We start from the raw sequence: 20756 nt of genomic DNA, 5'->3' as shown, positions 1-20756 counted from the left end.
ACCCTGGGAGCGGGTTGATGTTGGCGCTGCCCAGCGGAGCCTGGGTGACCCCAGGGGCACAGAGAGCCTTGTTCCGGAGCGAGGGAACCCACATTCGTGAGAGCGGCCCTGTCCCAGCACCCCCACAGGCGCCAGCTTGCCTGGGTCCCCATTTTACAGACGAGGAAACTGAGTTTTCAGGGGTCTGGTCCCAAGAGACTGCGCAGCCCCCCTGGTCGGACCGCGGCTGACTCTCTTCTCTGGCCTAGGTCCCCCGCCCTCCGATTCCCAGCTCCTAGGTGAATGGCAGGGACCCTGAGGCGGGGCGTCCCATCTGGGGGCACAGCCACAGCCAGGCGGGTGGAGGCCGCTTCTGAGGGGAGTCCACTCAAAACACAAGCCAGGAGTCCCCATCCCAGTCCAATACCCCAGGACAGCCGCTACCTCTGCGGGCCTCCACCCACCGCCCCAGCTGGGGAAGGGTCTTCACCCCAGAAGAACATGTGTGTGCACGCGTGTGTGGGGAGGGGGCTGCATCACCAGACACCTGGGAGGGGGGTGGTGGGAGTATGTGTGCACGCGTGTGTTGGCATGTGTGCGTGTGCCTGTGTACACGTGACTGTGTACCCTCAGGCTCCGCATACGAGGATTCAACCAATTGCCAATCAGAAATATTAAAAAAAAAAATTCCAGAACTTTCCAAAGAGCAAAAGTTGAATTTGCCAAGCCAGAAACTTTTTACACAGCATTTACATGGTATTAGGTATTCTGAGTAATCTAGAGATGATTTATCGTACATGGGAGGATGTACGTAGGTTATGTGCAAATATTACACCATTTTATATAAGGGACTCGAGCATCCGTGGATTTTGGTATCCACAGACTTGGATATCTGTGGGGTGTCCTGGAACCAATCCCCGTGGTACCGAGGCACGACCGTATGTGTGCACGTGAGTGTGTGCACCTGTGTGCAGAGGGAACCCTGGAAGGGTCACCACATCGCAGGCCGCAGGGCGGGGGAAAGAGTCTTTGCTCGCCTGTTCTACTGCAGGGTCTGCACTGTGGGTCACGCTGCGGGGCCGGGGCTACCGCAGGGGGCCGGGCAGGCCACCCAGAGCCGAGCCCCAGCCTACACCCTGACACTGGCCAGAAGCCACGGCCCTCTTGGCCTGGGTCCGTCCCAGGAGCCTGTCCTGGTGCGGCGAGGTGGTCCGCGGGACCCCGCACACGGCGCGGGGAGGGTGGAGCCCTGCTCCTACTGCCCGTCTAGGCTTAGGTTCGCCCAGAAGTGGTACCAGCAGCATCAGTTCCTGCTGTTCGCTACTGAAAACCAGGGGAAGTCTTAAGAGGATGCGGCACAGGCAACTCGTTTTAATTTGAAATGGCTTAAATTTCATCTCAGCAATCCTGGGTTTTAGTTCCAGGAGGTGAGAGAATTTCAGTTTAAGATCTGACTCCGACCTCGCGGTGTCAGGCGGGTGGGGTCCGCGCTGTTAGATGCTCAGAGGGCTCCTGGGGTCTGAGAGCCATAGGGAATCTAATTAATGAAGTTGTCACTTCTGGGAAATGTCTTTAACAGTTTAGAGAGAGTAAATGTATAAATTAATGGCGTATTAATTAAAGAATAAGTGAAGACATACACAAAGGTTACTAGGTTAATAAATGCTTTTAAATTGAGCTTTAAAGCTTGAGAAGAGCTGGGCAACGGGGGACAGAATTCGGGCCCTCGCCCGAATGGGGTTGGGGGGTCAGGAAAAAGGCCGGAGAGCCGAGGATGCTCAGGAGAAGCGCGAGATCCAGGTGGAGGTGAATCTTTACTCAGAGAAAAGCGACAGAGCTAGAGGCTCACGGGGCGGGGGGCGTCAGCGAGGGGGCCTGGGAGCAGGGGCACGACCACGGCGACCACAGCGACCACAGAGCGGCGAGCGTCGGGCGAGGGCGGTCACAGGTGCCGGCGTGGGACGCTGCGAAGACAGAGGGGAGGAGGGGTGAGGCCGGGCAAGTTGGGGCGGGCGCACGACCACACCGCCCACCTGCGTGCGAAGAAATGAGGCTGAACTCCGCCCTCCCGCCTCCAGTTCGCCTGACCCCGCCCCCCGCCTGACCCCGCCCCCCCCACTCCGGTCCCCGACCCTCGCGCCTTGCCCACGCCCCCCATCCCCCATCCTGCCCTGCCCACGCCCTCGTGCCTGCTCCCTGCCCGAGACCCTCACGCGGTCACAGGGGTCGCCAGGGCGGACAGCACCCCTGAGTGAGCCTCCGGCCGACCGGGCCGGCGCCCTGCCCCTCCCGGGGGTGGTGGGGCGGATAGGGAGGAGGGTCCCACCTACCCGGACGGGCTGCGACCCGGAGGCCAGAGGCCATCACTGGGGGGCTGGGGGCGGCGCGCTCCCCTCCACCTTCTGCGCCGCCTCCTTCTCTCCTGGCGCCGAGGCCTCCCCCGAGGGCTTCCCCGAGGGCTTCCCCGAGGGTTTCCTCGAGGGCTCGGTGACCGCCGCCATGGCCGCGCGGGCGGGCGCCTTGTGCGCCTTGGGCGCCTCCTTGAAGGCGTGGTAGCTCGCGGACAACCACGGGGTCTCCGTGCCGTGCTTGCGGCCCACTGGGTAGGCCCCGATGGCCGCCAGGAGGCTGCGGTGGTGCTCAGGGTCCAGCTCGGTGTAGTACATCTCCAGGGTCAGCGGGGTGCAGATCTTGTGCTGCGGAAGGGGGCCGGTCAGGGGCGGGGGTGGGGGGAGGTGTGGCGGCCGCGCCCCTGGGCTCGGGTGTGCAAAACGGGGTGCATTTTTTCTCAGTGGCATCAGCCGCGATGCGGGAGCCACGTCCGTGGGCCACCCGCGGGCGGGCGGTCACCTCTGCTTTTGAGCAGTTCGGTCATACTGTAGACAGTGCCCCTAAATACACTGATTTCTGCCGTAATTTCAAGCCATCAGGGGTAGGCCTGCAATTCAGACCTGGAGGCTCCGCAGAGAGCCAGCCCTTCTCCGAACGCACCGGCCGGTGGCCATGGCCTCCTCCTGAGTGAAGGGGAGGGGGCTCGGCGAGTGCCCCGCGGCCCGCCCCCACCCCGCGGGCCCCCGAGGGAATCCCAGTGAGTGAGGGCCGTTAGCAGCCCGGTGCACCCCTGGAAGTACAGTGGGGGCTCGTGGCCTCTGTGGGGGGAGCGCTCCCCTCACGGAAATCACGGGGAAAGGGGGACGATTTATCTACTGAAAACTTAGAGTCTTGAAAAAATACACTGAAAATGGTAAAAGTCACCATAAGCAAAGCTGCGAGAAAAGAAACAAGGATGGGGGAACACTTTCCAAGCATACAGAAAACGTCAACATCCTGTGACATAGAAACACACCACATACAAGTGAGGGAGGCTTCCCTCCACCTGGACCTCCTTCCTTATGCTTTACTTTTTAAATTACAAGAAGAGAAAACCTCTCGCTAAAACACCTTTTCTTTTAATTTTTCTAAAGATAGGACTTGAATATACCTGGAAGGTGACGGGGCTTGAGGGCCTTTGCAGGTCACGTTCCCATAGAGCTGGGAACACCCCAGACCAACCCTCCTGGGGGTAGCTTGGGGGAGAGGAGGGGAGGCACCCCGTCCTTCCACAGGACACCCCCCTGGGACCCTCCCTGGCACTCTGCCTGCAGGGCGCGACTGCCCTTCCCAGCCCCGGTGCCCTGTCCACCGGCCTTACCCGAAGCAGGAAGCCGTCGGGGCAGCTGAACTGGTCATACCAGATGGCCTTATACATGATCAGGAGGCAGCCCATGAGCGCCATGGTGAAGGCGATCATCCGCCCTGTGGGCATCTGGGGGTGGGCAGGTGCGGAGAGGAGAGGTGGGGTGGTGAGGCTGTGCAGGGCCCGGGCCGCGAACCTCAGGGCCGGCGCCCATCGCGCACACAGCCCAGGGCTCACCGGCCTCTCAGAAAGGATGGGGAAAGGGGAAAGGGGCAGAGTTACTACTGAGAAATGAAAGGCTTTAGAAATGGTACCCTAAAAGTTATAAAAAAAGCCACCATTAGTAAGCTGAAGAGCTAGAAAAGGAAGGGAAAACACATTTGCCAGAGACACAGCAGGAAAAGTGAGCCTCCATCGTCTACGGGAAATCGCGAGTCACCGAGGAAGAGACGAACGACCCACTTGGGAAAGGGTGCAGGGCGCAAGCAGGCACTGTGTCTCCTGCCAGGGGCTCCTCCGAGGGCGGCGGCTGCCCGCACCCCACGTTACAGCAGCAGCAGGGAGGCCGGCAGAGCCCTACCTCTGATGGGGTGATTCCCTGTCCAGCTCTACTGAGAGCAGGGCCCTGACCAAGGGCCCCCAGCCCACCCAGTCCAGAGCCTGGGTTCCCACAGCTTGCAGCTGCCTCTCCACCTCCCCTGCCCTGACTCCCCATGGAATTGGCGGGGAGGGTTGGGTTACCCTGCTACGTGCATCCTCTGGGTGGCCGCCGCCCAGCTTCTGGGCCTCTAGGTCGGAGAACTTTGTCGGCTGGTCCCCGGAGGACAGCTGGTATTCCGTCTGTGTCTTAATGACAACCTGTGGGAAGAAATGATGCAGGAGGACCCTGAACTAGGGGGGCTGGGAGGGAAAGGGGGCAGGGGGCAGCTGCCCGCAGTGGTGTGGGTGCTAGTGGCAGGGCTCTAGTGGCTACCAGCTGACACCAAGGGAGGGGGACACTGGAAGTCGGCCAGGGCCGTGGCAGCCCAGGGCCTGGCCAGATGATGGAAAGAGCCCCTACGTCTGCTGGCTGCCTTCGGCTCTGAGGACGCTAGCTGTCCCTGCCAGAAGCTTCCTCTTCCAGGGTACCACAGCTTGGTCCCCTCCTCCAGGAAGCCCACCACTGAGCCTTCCCTTTGGGAACCAGGTCCAGAACGGTAGCAGGCATGGTCGAAGCCCACACAGATCGCTGGAGAACTGCCCTCGGCTCATGGGAGCAATGCTGGGACGTGCCCCCTGCCCTCACCAATGGCTGACGGGGGCCTCAGGCTGGGACAACTCTGCGTGCCATTCACTCTCCAGAGCTCCGGTGGGGTCAGGCAGGGCTGTGCCTGAGCTGAGCTCTGCTTCTTACAGGTCCCTTCTGAGAGCTCCCCCTCCACCCACCCCTTGCCCAAGGACCTCATCTCAGGCTGCAATCCAAGAAAGAGCACGCCCAGCAGAGGAAGGGGGTAGTTTTTGCTGCTGAGCCCCTGCTGGACCGCAGGCAAGCTGGGCACTGTCTGTGAGAGCATGTGAATCCTCACCACCACCTGTGGCCAGTTTACCCTGGTTTGCAGATGAGGAAAGGGCAGTTCTGGGTGGCGGGGGGAGCCGATCGGGGCACACAGCAGGCTCAGCCTGGCCCTTCCTCCACTTGCTCAGCTGCCCCTTAGAGGAGGCCACACCTAAAGCCACCTTGCTAACGCCCGTGTGTTTCCAGGGCAGGATGACACAGGCCTCCACGCTGGCCCAGGCCCCTCACCTGGTCGGAGAACGCAGGCTGTAGCTGGCTGACATCCAGGGGACTGATCAGAGGGACGCTGTCCATGGTAGCCCCGTCCCCGGAGCCTGTCTTCCCCGAGAAGCTGCAGTTCAGCTTCACCATGGTGGATGGCAGTCCTCGTCCTGTCCAGAGGCAGACACAGGGTCACTGGCCACATAACAGATGTCCACACCAGCTGGCTCTGGAGTGAGAGGGCCCCAGGCTGGCCCTTATGCTCCTCACGCCAGAGGTGGGTTGGGCCGTGGGTGGCCAGGCCAACCTCCCCAGGACAAACCGGGTGAGTCCAGCCGCAGGATTCTAGTCCCTTCCTGCCCCCTGGACTCCCTTTGGCCCCCACAGCCGTGCAGGCGAGAGTGCCTCTGACTGGTGACTGCCTGGCAGAGTCTTCCACTGGCCCACCTGCTCCAGGAGATATTCTAAGGGCAGCAACCAACAGAAAACAATCCCAGATAGAAGCCTGGAGAGTAGGGTGGCCAGTACGGTACGCCAGGTTAAATCTGAATTTCAGATAAGCAACGGATGCTTTTGCTTTTTATGATATATCCATGTAATATGCAATACAGGAACATATTTATACTAAAAAGTATTGTCTATCTGAAATTCAAATTTAACTGGGTGTCCTATGTTTTATCTGGCAACCCTACTGGAGATGCAGGAAGTAACAAAGAGCTACAGAAAGAGGATGCTGGTGAATGAATCCAAGAGCTAACTGCACAGAGCGTGGTAGTAATGGTGTACATGGACTGGACCATCTGGGGAGCTGGAACGCCCTGACAAGAACAGGAGTGGGGGGCAGGCAGGAGGTGGGAGGGACCTGCATGGCTTGGAGGAGCACAAAGCTTCCTGGGGGAGGTCAAGATGGTTTCACTTCTAGGCTGACTGATAAGAGAAAAGGAACACAGCAAATGACTTGAAACTGAAAAAACAGAAACACAAAATATACTCAGCCAATCAAAAGGAGAAAGAAATGGTCCCATGTCCACTAAGAAATTAAATCTCTTGTTAAAATCTTCCAACAAAGAACTCCAGGCCCAGGCAGCATCACCCCTGGATTCTACCAATCATTTAAGGAGGAAATCATGCAAATTTCATACAAAACTCATCCAGAGGAAAGAACACGGGAGCACACCCCAGCTTGTGAAGCCAGCACGACCTCTATCTCAGAACTCGGCAAGGACAACGAGACAGAAGACCTCGCAGGCCATGCTACCCACCAACACCAGTGCCAAGGCCCCAGATAAAATGCAAGCATGTGGAATCTAGCAAGATATTAAAAGGCTGGGTGTATTCTGGAAATTTCACATCTGAAAGCAATCATTATTTTCACCATATGAACAGAATAAAGAAGAAAAATGATCTCATCAATTTCAATAGTAGCTGAAAAAGTATCTGGTAAGGTTCAACATTTGTTTACTATTTTAAAAAATCTATTGGAATTCCCTGGTGGTCCAGTGGTTAGGACTTCATGCTTTCACTGTCGAGGGCCCAGTTCAGTCCCTGGTCTGGGAACTAAGATCCCACAAGCTGCGCGGCACAGCCAAAAAAAAAAAAAAAAAAGAAAGGGAGATACAAGGCCCTTTATTATCAGTTCTATAAATGATGGTGATTTATAGAGGTCCTAGCCAAGCCATATGGCAGGAAAAAGAAATAAGAGGTACAAAGCCTGGATGAGATTAGGTAAGACTCTCATTATTCACAGAGAAAGCATCTTCTGTGTGTAGAAAATCTAAGAGAATCTGCGTATAAATTATACGGGTTGGAAAGTGAGTTCAGCAGAGTTGATGGGCTTAAGGTATTCAGAAATCAGTGCTGTTTCTATGTATCAGTGACAAAAAATTAAAACATAATTTGTTGAAATATTCCACTTACACAGTATCAGAGATATCGAATGCTCAGGAGCAGGTCTAACAAGAGATTAGAAGGACCTCCCTGTGGAAACCCAGAAGAAACCTCTGTCAAGACACTATTGACTGGGACTTCCCAGGTGGTCCCGTGGGTAAGACTCCACGCTCCCAATGCAGGGGGCCCAGGTTCGATCCCTGGTTAGGGAACTAGATCCTGCATGCCTGCCACAACTAAGAAGCCTGCATGCCACAACTAAGACCCTGTGCAGCCTAAATAATTTTTTTTTAAAAAAAGACATTATTATTATTAATTTATTTTTTGCGGTACGCGGGCCTCTCACTGTTGTGGCCTCTCCCGTTGCGGAGCACAGGCTCCGGATGCGCAGGCTCAGCGGCCATGGCTCACGGGCTCAGCCGCTCCACGGCATGTGGGATCTACCCAGACCGGGGCACAAACCCGTGTCGCCTACATCGGCAGGTGGACTCTCAACCACTGCGCCACCAGGGAAGCCCCTAAAAAAGACATTATTGACTGAGACCAAATAACTCCTAAATTCCTTAAATAAATGGGGAAATATATGGTCATGGATTTTGGAAGTTTCCATGTTTAAAAACATCATTTCCCCTCAAAGTGTAGCTATAGAATCAATAAATCCCAATCAAAATTTCAAGGTGAAATTTTTTAAAAATATATCAATAGTTCTGTATTTTTAAAATAAATTTATTTAATTTATTTTTGGCTGTGTTGGGTCTTCGTTGCTGTGCGTGGGCTTTCTCTAGTTGCAGCGAGCGGGGGCTACTCTCATTGCAGTGCATGGGCTTCCCGTTGTGGTGGCTTCTCTTGTTGTGGAGTACAGGCTCTAGGCACGCGGGCTTCAGTAGTTGTGGCGCATGGACTCAGTAGTTGTGGCACATGGGCTTAGTTGCTCCGTGGCATGTGTGATCTTCCTAGACCAGGGCTCGAACCCGTGTCCCCTGAATTGGCAGGCGGATTCCCAACCACTGCGCTACCAGGGAAGTCCTTTTTGTGTGAATTTGATAAACTTTGTAATTTTATATGGAAGGCAGAGGGACAAGGATACTCATAACATCTTGGAAAAGACCGAGGGGGGCACTTGTCTGCCAGGCGTCTAGCTTGTCACATAGCCGTGTGGTATCACTGCGTGATGTACAAAGACCCATGTGACACACCCTATACACACGGACCACGGAGATGTCACTGCAAAGCTTGGGGATGGCCACCCAACGTCCACATGGCAAACAGTGGACCCAATCCCCACCTCACACCCCACACAAAAATCTACTCCCGGTGGATAAGCCAAGATGGAAAAGCGTCGTGGAGATAATACAGGAGAATATTTTCCTGGTCTCAGGGAGGGAAAGAGTTTTTCAGTATCACAAATAAGCGCTAACCACAAAAGAAAATATTGATAAAAGAACTACATTAAAATTAACAGCTTCTTATAACAAACGTATGGTTACCAAAGGGGATAGCAGGGGTAGGGGGAGATAAATTAGGAGTTTGGGATTAACATATACACACTACTATATATAAAATAGGTAAACAACAAGGACCTACTGTGTACCACAGGGAACTATAATCAATATCTTGTAATAACCTATAATGGAAAAGAATCCAAAAAGGAATAGCTATATATGTATAACTGAATCACTTTGCTGTACACCTGAAACTAACACAACACTGTAAATTAACTACAGTTCAATTAAAAAATTAAGAGCTTCTGCCCATCAAAACACAGCCTTCAAAGAATGGAAACAGAAACCAAGACTGGGAGAAAATATTTGCAACCTGCAAATGAGAAAGGACTTGTTGTGGGTTCAACAACAAGACGAGCCCAAGCCCTAACCTGGGCACCTGTGAACGTGATCTTATTTGGGAATAGGGTCTCTGCAGATCTAATCAAGTTAAGATGAGCTCATACTGGATTAGGGTGGACCCTGATCCAATGACTGGTGTCCTTATAAGAAGGGAGAAATTTGGACACAGACACACACAGGAAGGAAGCCATGTTGAAGATGGAGGTGGATACTAGAGGGAGGTGGCCACAAGCCAAGGGACTCCTGGGGCCACCGAAGCTGGAAGAGGAAGGAAGGAGCCTCCCCTGGAGCCTCAGGGGAGCTCGGCCCTTGCAGCATCTTGATGTCCCGCCTCTTGCCTCCAGAGCTGCGCAAGAACGAACGTCTGCTGTCTGGAGCCACCCAGCTATGGTGGAAGCCAAGATGGGTCAGGCATCTACCGTATAAACAGAGCGTCTCAAGTTGGTCAAGAAAGACAGGCAGATCACCCAAGAGAAAAATGGACAGAAGAGGATTTCCAATGGCCATGAATACTGAAATGCTGCTCACTCCATTATCCTTGAAGAGACAAATTGCGGGGGTGGTGGTGGGGGAGCGGGGCGGGGGGAAGCCGAACACCAGGACAGGGAGAGCAGGAACACAGGCCGCCACAGGGTGGGGTGGGGCCGCTTTATCTAGGGTGTTGAACCTGTGACGGCCTCACTCACTCCTGGGCAGACACCCCGCAGGAAGGCAGGTGTGCACCCACGTGCACAGCAGCACTGCCCACAGACGCGCGCACCACGGGGCATCTCCACAGTGGAACAAGCACATGAATAGAGGCGTTTCTGCGAGGTCGTCAGAGCAGGGAAGGGAAGGGACCACGCTACCTGCAAGAACAGCCCTGAATCACAAAGCCAGCGTTGGCCAGAAGAAGCCAGGCACACATGAAGGGTCGAGAATAAAGAAACACAACAGCCTTGTTTAGGACCCCATCCCGCGCTCAGGAGCTCGGAGGTGCGGCCAATGCTCCTGCGTCTGCAGAGTCCCCGGTGGTGCCCTTGGGGGAGGGGAGCGGCTTCGGGGCGGGGCGGGCGTTTCCGGTCTTCTCTTGGGTGCTGGACGCCTGGGGTTCACTTATGACGAATCATTAGGCTGCACGTTTGCTTCGTGTCCTCTTCTGAGTTCGTTATATTTCACAACAAAAAAGGTTAAAAACAAACAAAACCAAACGACAGCGGGCAGGTAGCAGAGGCACAGCCAGGCCACGCCCTCTCCCAGGACTGAACAGCCTTTTGACAACTGTGCCCTGGCTGTCCACTTCCTAACGAGGACCTCGGGCTGAGCTTTCCGCCCTGGCCTCCGAATGTGGCCCCTCCCTCGCCACTGCCTGCATCCACCCTGCAACCCCCAAACTTCTGTCCTGAGCGACCCTCCTGGGCATCAGCTCCACCACCGCAGGTGCCTGCCAGGCCCTCACTCAAACCCCAGCAGCCAGGCCCTGCTGTGGGTGCCGGTGCGGGCAGGCCAGGTGGGAACGCAGAGGGGGAGCCCCTGCCAGCGGCAGAGTCAGACAGACCTGCAGGACGTGTGGGAGGCACTGGGCAGGGAGGCTCGGGGCGGTCACTGTGGGGAGGGCAGGAAGCCCCCGGCCCAGGCTGGGAGAGGGGCCGCCGCATCGTGGACTCACTCCCCAGGCGCCCGCGGAGGAGGCTTCTCTTAGGGTCTTGAGCCGGCGCCCTTCCCCGGATGTGCGCGCCTTGCCCGGGCCGTACAGACCGGCAAAGCGTCCCCACTCCCCACCCACCCCAGGCTGAGGCGGTGTGCTCTTCCTGAGGTGGGTCGAGGCCTGGCCGGGCCTCGGCCTGTGGATGACGTCCGGGCACCTGGGCACCTGCCCCAGGCGGGCGGGACATCTGTCCTTCTTCGCTCGTACCGCGCGTATATGACGTCCACGCTCCACGAGGCAGAGACGGACAAGGAGCCATCAACATATAAATAAAAGAAGGTCGGGCGATCCGTGCGAAGAAGGAAATAGAGATGAAAACCGCCGAAAGGGGGCCGCGGAGGAGGGCGGGGGGGAACGACCGGGCACTGCAGGGGAGGGCTGTGCGAGGTGGGGACAGCAAGCGCCCCGGCCTTTAGGGGAGCTTGGCGAGGGGCTGGGGGGGGTGCCCTCTAGGGGGAGGGGGCTGGGGGCCTTCACGCAGCAGACGCCCCGCGACTCTCAAACCCAACCTGCGGTTTACAGACAGGAGCCGGGAGGGGCAGAGGGGGCACAGCCCCCACCCCCGCAAACCTGTCAATCTCAGCTTGGTGGCCACGCCCCCTGGAAGGCGGAAGGCCGAGGTCTCCCCGTCCTCTCCCTCAGGACGCCCCTATCCATACGAGCTCCGCCTCTGGGTTCCCTTTAAGCCAAACGTAAGCTCCAACTCCTCTGCCTCTGCATGACGTCCACGTTACATCATCTTGGGTTTCCATGGCAACAGAGACAGGCAGGCAATGACACGTCTTCTTGAAGAAAAGACTTGGGGGCCCAACGGACCCTCTGTGTCTGACTCTAGGCGCCTTGTTCCAGGCAGAATGCTGGGGTAGGGGCTGGGCTGCATCTGGGAAGCACCCCCCCCGCAAAATTCCTTTCCCTGCCTGAGTCATGCAGACCCTCTGGGCAGGCTGGCTGGGCTCATTCACACGACAGACACTTAGCTCCGTGGAATGGGAGGGGTCTTCCCTACTCCTCCCACCGGCCCCCTCCCTCCACGCTGCGCTGTAATTGTGCCTTTGACAGCGGATCAGCTGCTCCCCGCTCGCCGTAGGCTGCTGGGCTGGGATGTGGGGCGGTGTACGTCTCCTCTACGAGGCTTGGGGAGGGGGCACAGGTTGAGCAGTGAGGTTGTGCTGAGGCTGCGATGGGTGGCTGGACGGGAGGGCACGGACCCTCAGCCGAAAGCCCTCAGGAAGCTTGGCTGCAGGTCACGTCACAGACTCGCTTTCACACATACGCCACCCTGGGATGCTGCGTCACTCGGAGGTATGCACCGGCGCCTGCATGTGCGGGCGGGCACGAGCGTCCTGTGTGCATTGGGCGTGCGTGTGACAACGGAGCGCGGGGGACCTGCGCGCTTTGCCGAACCCGCAAGGCCCCCGGCCCCGCGCCGCCCCTTCCAGGCCCAGCCACAACGCCCACCCAGGTGCGCTCCCACCCGTTGCCCTGCAGGCCGATGGTGGGTTTGACTGCCGGTTGAAGGGCAGGTGGACTGCAGGCGCCAGCCCAGCCCTGAGAGGCCCAGGCGAGCGGGGCAGGTGGGGGGAGGTGCAGGTCTGCCCCCGGCTTCAGCGTCCCAAGTACCAGCCACCTGTGGCTCCGCACCGAGCGCCCGCGGCAGGCGGTTCTGGACAAACGCCCTCTCTCCGCTTCTTGGCCACGTCCCGCCTGCCACGTAGCCTCCCTCACCTCCGCCACCACCGTGCCGTTGCCGGCAGCGCTTCGTGATCTGGTCCGTCGGAAGCCCCTTCTGCCTCCCCCACCCCCTCAGGTAGAGCTGAACCTCAGGTAGAGCTGGAACTGGCACCCCTTCTCCACCTCGGGACGCCCATCTCCCACTGGCTCTCTCAGACCTGCAGAGGTGGAGCTGGCTCGCGGGGAGGGGGCTGCAGTCTCCATGGGACAGGGGGAGCTGATGTCCAGCAGTCCTACCCCCACCCGAGCTGCCCCGCTCTACCGCGGACGGGAATCTGGGAGGCACGTCGGGTCTGCGCAAGGCTGGACACCCACGGCCCTTCTGGAACATCCAGGCAGGGACTCTTCCCGCGGAGGCCCCGGATCCTCGGGGGGGCCTGAGGACAACCTCCTGCGCTTGGGCCGACCCCTGCCCGGCCGGCTGCCAACGGGTCAGCCGCAGTTCCCCCCCCCCCCCGCCACTCTCTCACCCCTGCACACGCCCCTCGCACATCCGTGCACACACACCAGTATACCTGCGACCCCCGCACACCCAACACTCGTGCGCACATTCGGCCCCCCACCCGCCCCCCAGCTCCGCTCCACAAGGACAAATGTGCAAATGGCTCACAGGCGGCTCCAACGGGCAGCTGCAGCAGGATGCAGTCGCAGGACAAGGATGCGGAGGAAGGATGCGGTTCCAGACGCTTCTCAGCTGGGGCGCGGCGGGGGAGGGGCCGAGCCCCAGACCGAGGCTGCCGTTGTTGCCAGGGAGATGCAGGCTGGAGGAGGCGAGCAGTGCGTCTGCCGCCGCCGCCCCGCCTCCCACGCGTGCCCGTAGGAGCTGTGCCGCCCCCGCAACCTGTCACTGGCTTAGACACGCACACCGCATCCACCCACGGCACACATCTCACACACACACCATTCACACGCTGCACACACATATACATACACCTCACACACTCACACCACCGCACTGCAGGCGGGGCGGGGAGGGGACAGACACCCTGGCCAGCATCCTACCCTGGGGATGTCCAGGCTCCCAGGCACCACTTCGTCGGGCGCGCAGTCTTGCCCCCTTTGGTCCGCTTGGTTCAGGCACAGCTGGGTTGGGCCCCCACCCGCCCAGAGGGCCTCCTCCTCACGGCTCGGCGTCCAAAGCCCCGACTGTCCGCTTTCGGAGGGCAAGCCTGTGGCTCCTGGTAGCCGCTGTGGCGCAGAGCCTGCACAGCGCCAGGCATAGAGCAGCCGCCACGCAGGCGCGTTGTCCGAGTGAGCAGGTGAGCGGGGCCCGTGGTCTCAGGACCCCGGGGCTCAGCCCAGCAGGGTCGGGGCTCCACACCTGGGCTCACAGCTGGCCGAGGAGCGATGGCGCGGCTGTGTCATGCCTTTTTGCTGTTGACTAGTGCCCCGTGTTGCGGATGTGTCCCGTCTTATCTATTCAGTCGCCAGGCTCTGGACTGTTCGTCCCGGGTGTGTCTACTGTTGACAGCGTTGCTGCCAGCGTTCTTGGACTAGTGTTTGTGTGGACACAGGGCTTTCATTTCTCTTGGGCAGGTACTTAGGAGTGGAATTGCTGGGTCGTATGGTAGTTTACATGTAGTTTTTAAAGAAAATGTTTTAACTTTTTTCCAAAGTGGCTGCAGCATTTCATATTCCCATCAGCGGTGCAGAAGGGCTTGGCTTCACCCCCGCCCCGGACGCGTGTTACCATCTCTCCTTTTTGCTGCAGCCGTCTGTATTCGCTCGCGAGGGCTGCCATAACTAAGTACCACAGACCGAGTGGCTTAAACAACAGGAATTATTTCCTTATGATTCTGGAGGTTGGAAGTCAGACATCAAGGTGTCGTCAGGGTTGGTTTCCTCTGGGCCTCTCTCCTTGCCTTATAGAGGCCCGCTTCTCCCTGTGTCTTCAGATGGCCTTTCCTCTGTGTGTATCTGTGTCCTAATCTCCTTTTCCTTTTTTTTTTAAGCCTTTAAAAAATAAATAAATAATTAATTATGGGCTGCATTGGGTCTTTGTTGCTGCGCGCGGGCTTTCTCTAGTTGCAGCGAGTGGGGGCTACTCTTCGCTGCGGAGCATGGGCTCTAGGCACGTGGGCTTCAGTAGTTGTGGCTCGCGGGCTCTAGAGCGCAGGCTCAGTAGTTGTGGAGCACAGGGTTAGCTGCTCCGCGGCATGTGGGATCTTCCCGGACCAGGGCTCGAAGCCATGTCCCCTGCATTGGCAGGCGGATTCTTAACCACTGCGCCACCAGGGAAGTCCCTAACCTCCTTTTCTTATAAGGACACTAGTCAGAATGGATTAAGGCCACCCATATGACTTCATTTTAACTTAATTATCTCTTTAAAGACCATATTTCCACATACTGTCACAGGCTGAGGTCCTGAGGGTTAGGGCTTCTACGTATGAATTTTGGGAGGAAACAATTCTGCTCATAACGCTGACCTCGTACCCACTAGTAGGATGAGTGATATCTCACCGTGGTTTGAATCTGCATCCCTAATAACTAATGATGCTAATGTCAACAAAAATTAATCAGTAGTCCATCTAAGGAAGAAATAGAGAATTTTATTCAAGGCAACCTGAGGATTATAACTCAGAAAACTCTGAGGACTGTTCAGCTTGCTAGAAGTTGAAGGCACAGCTCTATACATTTTCAAGACAAAGCGTTGTTCATCGAAATGACCCTGACATTTTATGTAAAGTTCACCGAAAATACACACTCCAGCTCTACACGTATGAATCGAGTGCAGGTCACCATGACCGTAACAGTACTAGGAAAAGAAGGAAGGAGGGAAAAAAAAAATGATCTTTTTGGTGAGGCAGAGATTCTTGCTCTTGAGGAGGGCCCAGGGCGGAGAGTATGGTCTGCTTAAATTTTCTTGTCTTGTCTTAAAAACATACATTTTATTCCATCATTAACTATACATCTCTTCGTGGGTTTCTTAGCCACCTGTATATCTTTGGTGAAATGTTTGTTTAAATGTTCTGAACATTTTTCAATTGGGTTGTTTGTCTTGTTGTTACTGAGTTTTAAAAACTCTTCATATATTCTGGATACAAGTCCTTCAGCAGGTAGAAGATTTGCAGTCTCCCCCAGTCTGTGACTTGTCTTTTCACTTTCTTGATAGTCTCCTTTGAAGTGCAAAAGCTTGTAGTTTTGATAAAGTCCAAGGAATCAATTTTCTCTTTTATGTGTCGTGCTTTTGGTGTTGTGTTAAGAACTGACCCAAGGCCATGAATATTTTCTCATTTTTTCTTCCAGTGGTTTTGTAATTTTAACTTTTACATTTAAGCCTATGATGCATTTTGAGGTAGCTTGTGTGTACGATCAAGTTATAGGTCTAAGTTATTATTATTTTTTGCATGTGGATATCCGGTTGTCTCAGCACCTTTTGTTAAAATCACTAATCTTTTCATGTTAAGTTGTCTTGACATCTTTGTCAACAACCAGCTGTCCATACATATGTGGGTTCATTTCTGGACGCTTAATTCTGTTTCACTGATGTGTGTCTCAATCCTTATGCCTACAGTATGTCTTTTGCCACTGGGGCTTTGTAGCGTTTTGAAGTGGCGGAGTGTATCTGTTCTAATTTTGTCCTTTTAGAAATTGTTTTGGCTCTTCTGAGTCCTTCCATTTTCATATAAACTTTAGGATCAACTTGTCTATTTCTACAGAGTTCTGCTAGAAATTTGATAGGAATTGCATCGAATCTATAGATTAATTCTGGGAGAATCACCATCTGGACGAAGACTTGAGTCTTCTAATCCATGAAGAAAGAATATCTCTCCATTTATTTAGATCTGGATTTTCCTCAGCTCAAGTCTTGTGCTTCTTTTGTTAAATTTATTCCCAAGTATTCTATTACTTTCAGTGCTGCTATGAATGAAAAATTCTCCCTAATTTCATTTCAAATTGTTCATTTCTAGTATATAAAAACAATTGATTTTTGTATATTGATCTTATATCCTGAGATCTTACTAAACTATTTCTAAGTATGGGATCATATCATCTGTAAATAAAGACAGCTATTTTTCCATTCCAATTCAAGCATGATCTTTTCTTTGTCCTGCCTTGTTGTGCAGGCTGGACTCTACAGCACAATGTCGAACAGCAGGGTGAGCGTGGACGGTGACGTCTCCTCCCCATCTGAAGGTGAGAGTTGGTGGTCTTTCACTACTGAATATGATCACCACTGTAAGTTTTTCTGTACATGCCCTTTTACCGGGTTTAGAAAGTTCCCTTCTACTTCTACTTTTTTGAAAGTATTTTTTTTTAAATCATCAATGAGTATTGGCTTCCTGAAAAAGAATTTCAGATTCTTTTTGTGTCTATTAAAATGATCATTTCTTTGTCTTTCATGTTATCTATATAGTATAGTACATTAATTAACTTTTTGAATATTAAACCAACATTGAATTCCTGGGATAAATTCTTTTTTATGTGTTGCTGGATTTCACTGGTATTTTTTTAAATCTCATAATAGCTTTTTATTATGATTTTTAAAAATCAATTTATTTATTTAATTTATTTATTTTTGGCCGCGCTGGGTCTTCCTTGCTGCGTGGGTGCTTTCTCTAGTTGCAGCGAGCGGGGGCTACTCTTCGTTGCGGTGCGTGGGCTTCTCATTACGGTGGCTTCTCTTGTTGTGGAGCACAGGCTCCAGGCACGCGGGCCTCCGTAACTGTGGCCCACGGGCTCCAGAGCGCAGGCTCAGTAGTTGTGGCACACGGGCCCAGCTGCTCCGCAGCATGTGGGATCTTCCCGGACCGGGGCACGAACCTGTGTCCCCTGCATTGGCAGGCAGACTCCCAACCACTGCGCCACCAGGGAAGCCCTCGCTGGTATTTTTTATTAAGGATTTTTGTGTCAATGTCCAGGAGGAATGTTGGTGTGTATATAGCTTTCTTTCCCCTGTAATGTCTTTGTCTACCTTTGGACGCAGGAGGTGCTCTCACCTCCTCTACAGGCTGTGAAAGGTTATTTTTGCTGTTATTCCTTCTCAAGCATTGTCTGCAGGCCTCTGGTGTTTCTGACAAGAAGTCAGCTTTAATCGTGTTGCTGGTTCTCTGCACAGAAGGAGTAGTTTTTCTCTTGCTACTTTCAAGATTTCCTCTTTGTCTTTGGGTTTTAAAGTTTAACTGTGGGCTTCCCTGGTGGCACAGTGGTTAAGAATCTGCCTGCCAATGCAGGGGACGTGGTTTCGAGCCCTGGTCTGGAAAGATCCCACATGCCACGGAGCAACTAAACCCATGCGCCACAACTACTGAGCCCGTGTTCTAGAGCCCTCGGGCCACAACTACTGAGCCCACGTGCCACAACTACTGAAGCCCGCGTGCCTAGAGCCTGTGCTCAGCAACAAAGAGAAGCCACCGCAATGAGAAGCTCGCGCACAGCATCGAAGAGTAGCCCCCGCTGGCCGCAACTAGAGAAAGTCGGCACGCAGCAACGAAGACCCAACGCAGCCAAAAATAAATAAATAAAATTAATTAATTAAAAAAAAATTTAGCTGTGATACATCTTTGTTTTTATCCTATTTGGGGCTCATTGAGCTTATTGGGTTCGTAGATAAATGCTTTTCATCAAATTTGGAATGGTTTTTGCCATTAGTTATTGAAATACTTTTTCTGTCCCTCTCTTTCCTCTGCTTGTGGGACTCCATGTGTGTGTGTGGTGTGTGTGGTGTGTGCCTGTGTGCGCGCATGTGTCTGTTGCTGTCTCACAGGCTCTGGGCCACCAGGGAAGTCCTTGGGATGCTTTTCATTGTTCTTTTTTTTCTCTTCCTTCAGGTTGGATAATTTCTAGTTATGTCTTTAAGTGTTGATCTAACTTAAAGGTATATACTTAAATATGTCTTTTATTAAGCCCTCTAGTAAATTTTTTATTTTAGTTATTGTTTTTCAATTCCAGAATTCCCGTTTGATTCTTTTTAAAATGTCGTTTATTGAGATTTATTTATTTAAATCACTTTCATCATATTTTCCTTTAACTCTACACATGGCTTCCATTCATTTTTTGCTCTAAGTCCAATGCCTAGGTCCACTAAGAACAGTTTCTATTACCTGCTTTTCTCCTGAATATTGGTCACACTTTTCCTGTTTCTTTGCCTGTCTTGTAATTTTTGGTTGAAAAATACACGTTTTAATTGGCTCATCATTTGTAACAAATATACTAACCAATGTCAGCTACTAGGAGGGGAAATGGGGATGGGGAGAGGGTATTATGGGAACTCTGATTTTCTGCTTAATTTTTCTCTAACCCTGAAATTTCTTATCAGGGGACTTCCCTGGTGGCCCAGTGGTTAAGAATCTGCCTTCCAAGGCAGGTGACATGGGTTCGATCCCTGATTGGAGCACTAAGATCCCACATGTTGTGGGGCAACTAAGTCCTGGCACTCTAGAGCCCACGTGCCACAACGGCAGATCCCATGTGCTGCAACAAATATCCCACGTGCCGCAACTAAGACCCGACACAGCCAAATAGATAAATAAATATTTTTTTAAAAAGTCTATTAACCAAAACAACTAGCTGTCTTAGATTATATTTTGAAACAACTATGGATTATGGTATTTTCCCCTGAGGGTAGAGGTTAGCTGTTCAGCAATTTCCTGGACTAAATCTGTAGGCTGTTTCCTTGTGGTGTGTGGCACTGATCTCCCTGCCAGGGCAACAGATAAATGACAAAGACCCTTCCTCTTAGGACGTTATTTTCAATGATACTTGTTAGCGGTACAAGGACCAGAATTAGAAAAAAATACAGACTAGATTCTATGTGTCCAGTGACAATAAATGGGTGATCAAAGGGTTGTCCTCTGCTTCATATTAGTGTCAGTAGGTCCCCTACAAGTACTCAGAATAAACATTGCTTAAGGGGTCGGAATGTTATACATTGTTGTTTTGTTGTATGAAGTATTGGGACAATTGATAAAATTAGGATTGAGAAGATTAAGGACAGTGTGCTCCCTGTTTGTTGTGAATGGATCATACAATTGTGTTTGCAAATAAGAAGTACCATTCTGGCTTGATGTGGGGGGCTGTGTTGAGGAGGTTAGGAGGAGTATCATGGTCTGGGTCCCCTAGAAGTTCGGATGAGACTAGTACCAGTATTAGTGAGATTAGAAATAGGAACAAGGCATACCAGATATCTTTAATTGTGCAGTGTGGATGAAACGGGATTTTGTTCATATCGGATTAGATCCTTGTTGGACTCTTAGAGCCTGTTTCATGAGGAGTAATGGGTGAAGAACTACTAAAGCTGCAGCAATCAGTGAATGGGAGGATAAAGTGGAAGGTGAAGAGCAGGGGAAAGGGTGGCTTTATCCACTGAGAATCCTCCTCAGCTGCATTTGACTGGGTTAGTGCCAATGTAAGGAATTGCTGGAAGGAGATTTGTAATGTAATGTAACTCGCCACAACTAGAGAAAGCCCGTGACAGCAACGAAGACCCAACACAGCCAAAAATAAATAAATAAATAATTTTAAGAGAAAAAAGCTATTAAGCCTCATGATAAGACATAACCTGTAAATGCTGTGGCTATTAAACAGCAGGATGATTCCAACATTTCATGTCTCTCGGAAGCTGTAAGATCCGTAATACAGACCTCTCCCAACATGGGCAAACAAGCAAGCAAAGGATATGGAGACTCCATTTCCATTAAGTATCGGCGAATTCACCCATAGTCTCCATCTTGGGAGATACGGGTTATGGACAAGAAGGCAGTTATTGATACATGATAAAGTATTGCTAGGAATAACCCTGTTAAGATACGTAAAATTAAACAAATACCAAGCTGAGACCCAAATTTCATCATGATGAGAGATTTAATGAGCTGGTAAATCAATAAATGAATCGTTGACAGTTTTGCTTAATGGGTAGGTTTTTCTAATGTTGGTCATTAGTGGGGTTTTTTAAATAAATTTATTTATTTATTTATTTTTGGCTTCATTGGGTCTTTGTTGCTGTGCGTGGGCTTTAGTTGCGGTAAGCGGGGGCTACTCTTCATTGCGGTGTGCAGGCTTCTCATTGCGGTGTCTTCTCTTGCTGCGGAGCACAGGCTCTAGGCACACGGGCTTCCGTAGTTGTAGCACGCAGGCTCAGTAGTTATGGCTCACTGGCTGTAGAGAGCAGGTTCAGTAGTTGTGGTACACAGGCTTAGTTGCTCTGTGGCATGTGGAATCTTCCTGGAGCAGGGCTTGAACCCATGTCCCCTGCAC

The 20756-nt window shown here is 52.9% G+C and overlaps 1 protein-coding gene across 3 annotated transcripts; it reads right to left on the bottom strand.

Moving 5' to 3' along the window:
* Positions 1–1626: 1626 nt before the first annotated feature.
* On the bottom strand, positions 1627–13354 carry CALY (calcyon neuron specific vesicular protein). 3 transcript variants are annotated; one of them, XM_060033814.1, is made up of 6 exons: positions 13171–13347; positions 5439–5581; positions 4397–4513; positions 3671–3784; positions 2310–2675; positions 1627–2012 (listed from the first exon to the last, which is right to left on the bottom strand). In XM_060033814.1, the coding sequence occupies exons 2-5, from the start codon at positions 5559–5561 to the stop codon at positions 2343–2345; spliced, it is 687 nt and encodes a 228-aa protein (XP_059889797.1). In that variant the 5' UTR covers positions 5562–5581; positions 13171–13347; the 3' UTR covers positions 1627–2012; positions 2310–2342. The 3 variants fall into 3 exon arrangements, with proteins under 3 accessions (XP_059889797.1, XP_059889796.1, XP_059889798.1); XM_060033813.1 differs by having other exon boundaries at positions 1627–1943; positions 13171–13338; XM_060033815.1 differs by lacking the exon at positions 3671–3784 and having other exon boundaries at positions 1627–1943; positions 13171–13354.
* Positions 13355–20756: the final 7402 nt, after the last annotated feature.

The sequence above is a fragment of the Delphinus delphis genome, chromosome 16 (assembly GCF_949987515.2).
Source record: "Delphinus delphis chromosome 16, mDelDel1.2, whole genome shotgun sequence".
Taxonomy (NCBI): domain Eukaryota; kingdom Metazoa; phylum Chordata; class Mammalia; order Artiodactyla; family Delphinidae; genus Delphinus; species Delphinus delphis.
This window is presented reverse-complemented; position numbering and strand designations above follow the sequence as displayed.

Coding starts and splice junctions, on each gene's coding strand:
- CALY (XM_060033814.1), bottom strand. CDS start 5,561: ATGGTGAAGCTGAACTGCAGCTTCTCGGGGAAGACAGGCTCCGGGGAC. Junction 4,514..5,438: donor AGCCTGCGTTCTCCGACCAG/GTGAGGGGCCTG, acceptor TTCTTCCCACAG/GTTGTCATTAAGACACAGAC. Junction 3,785..4,396: donor CAGAGGATGCACGTAGCAGG/GTAACCCAACCC, acceptor GCCCACCCCCAG/ATGCCCACAGGGCGGATGAT.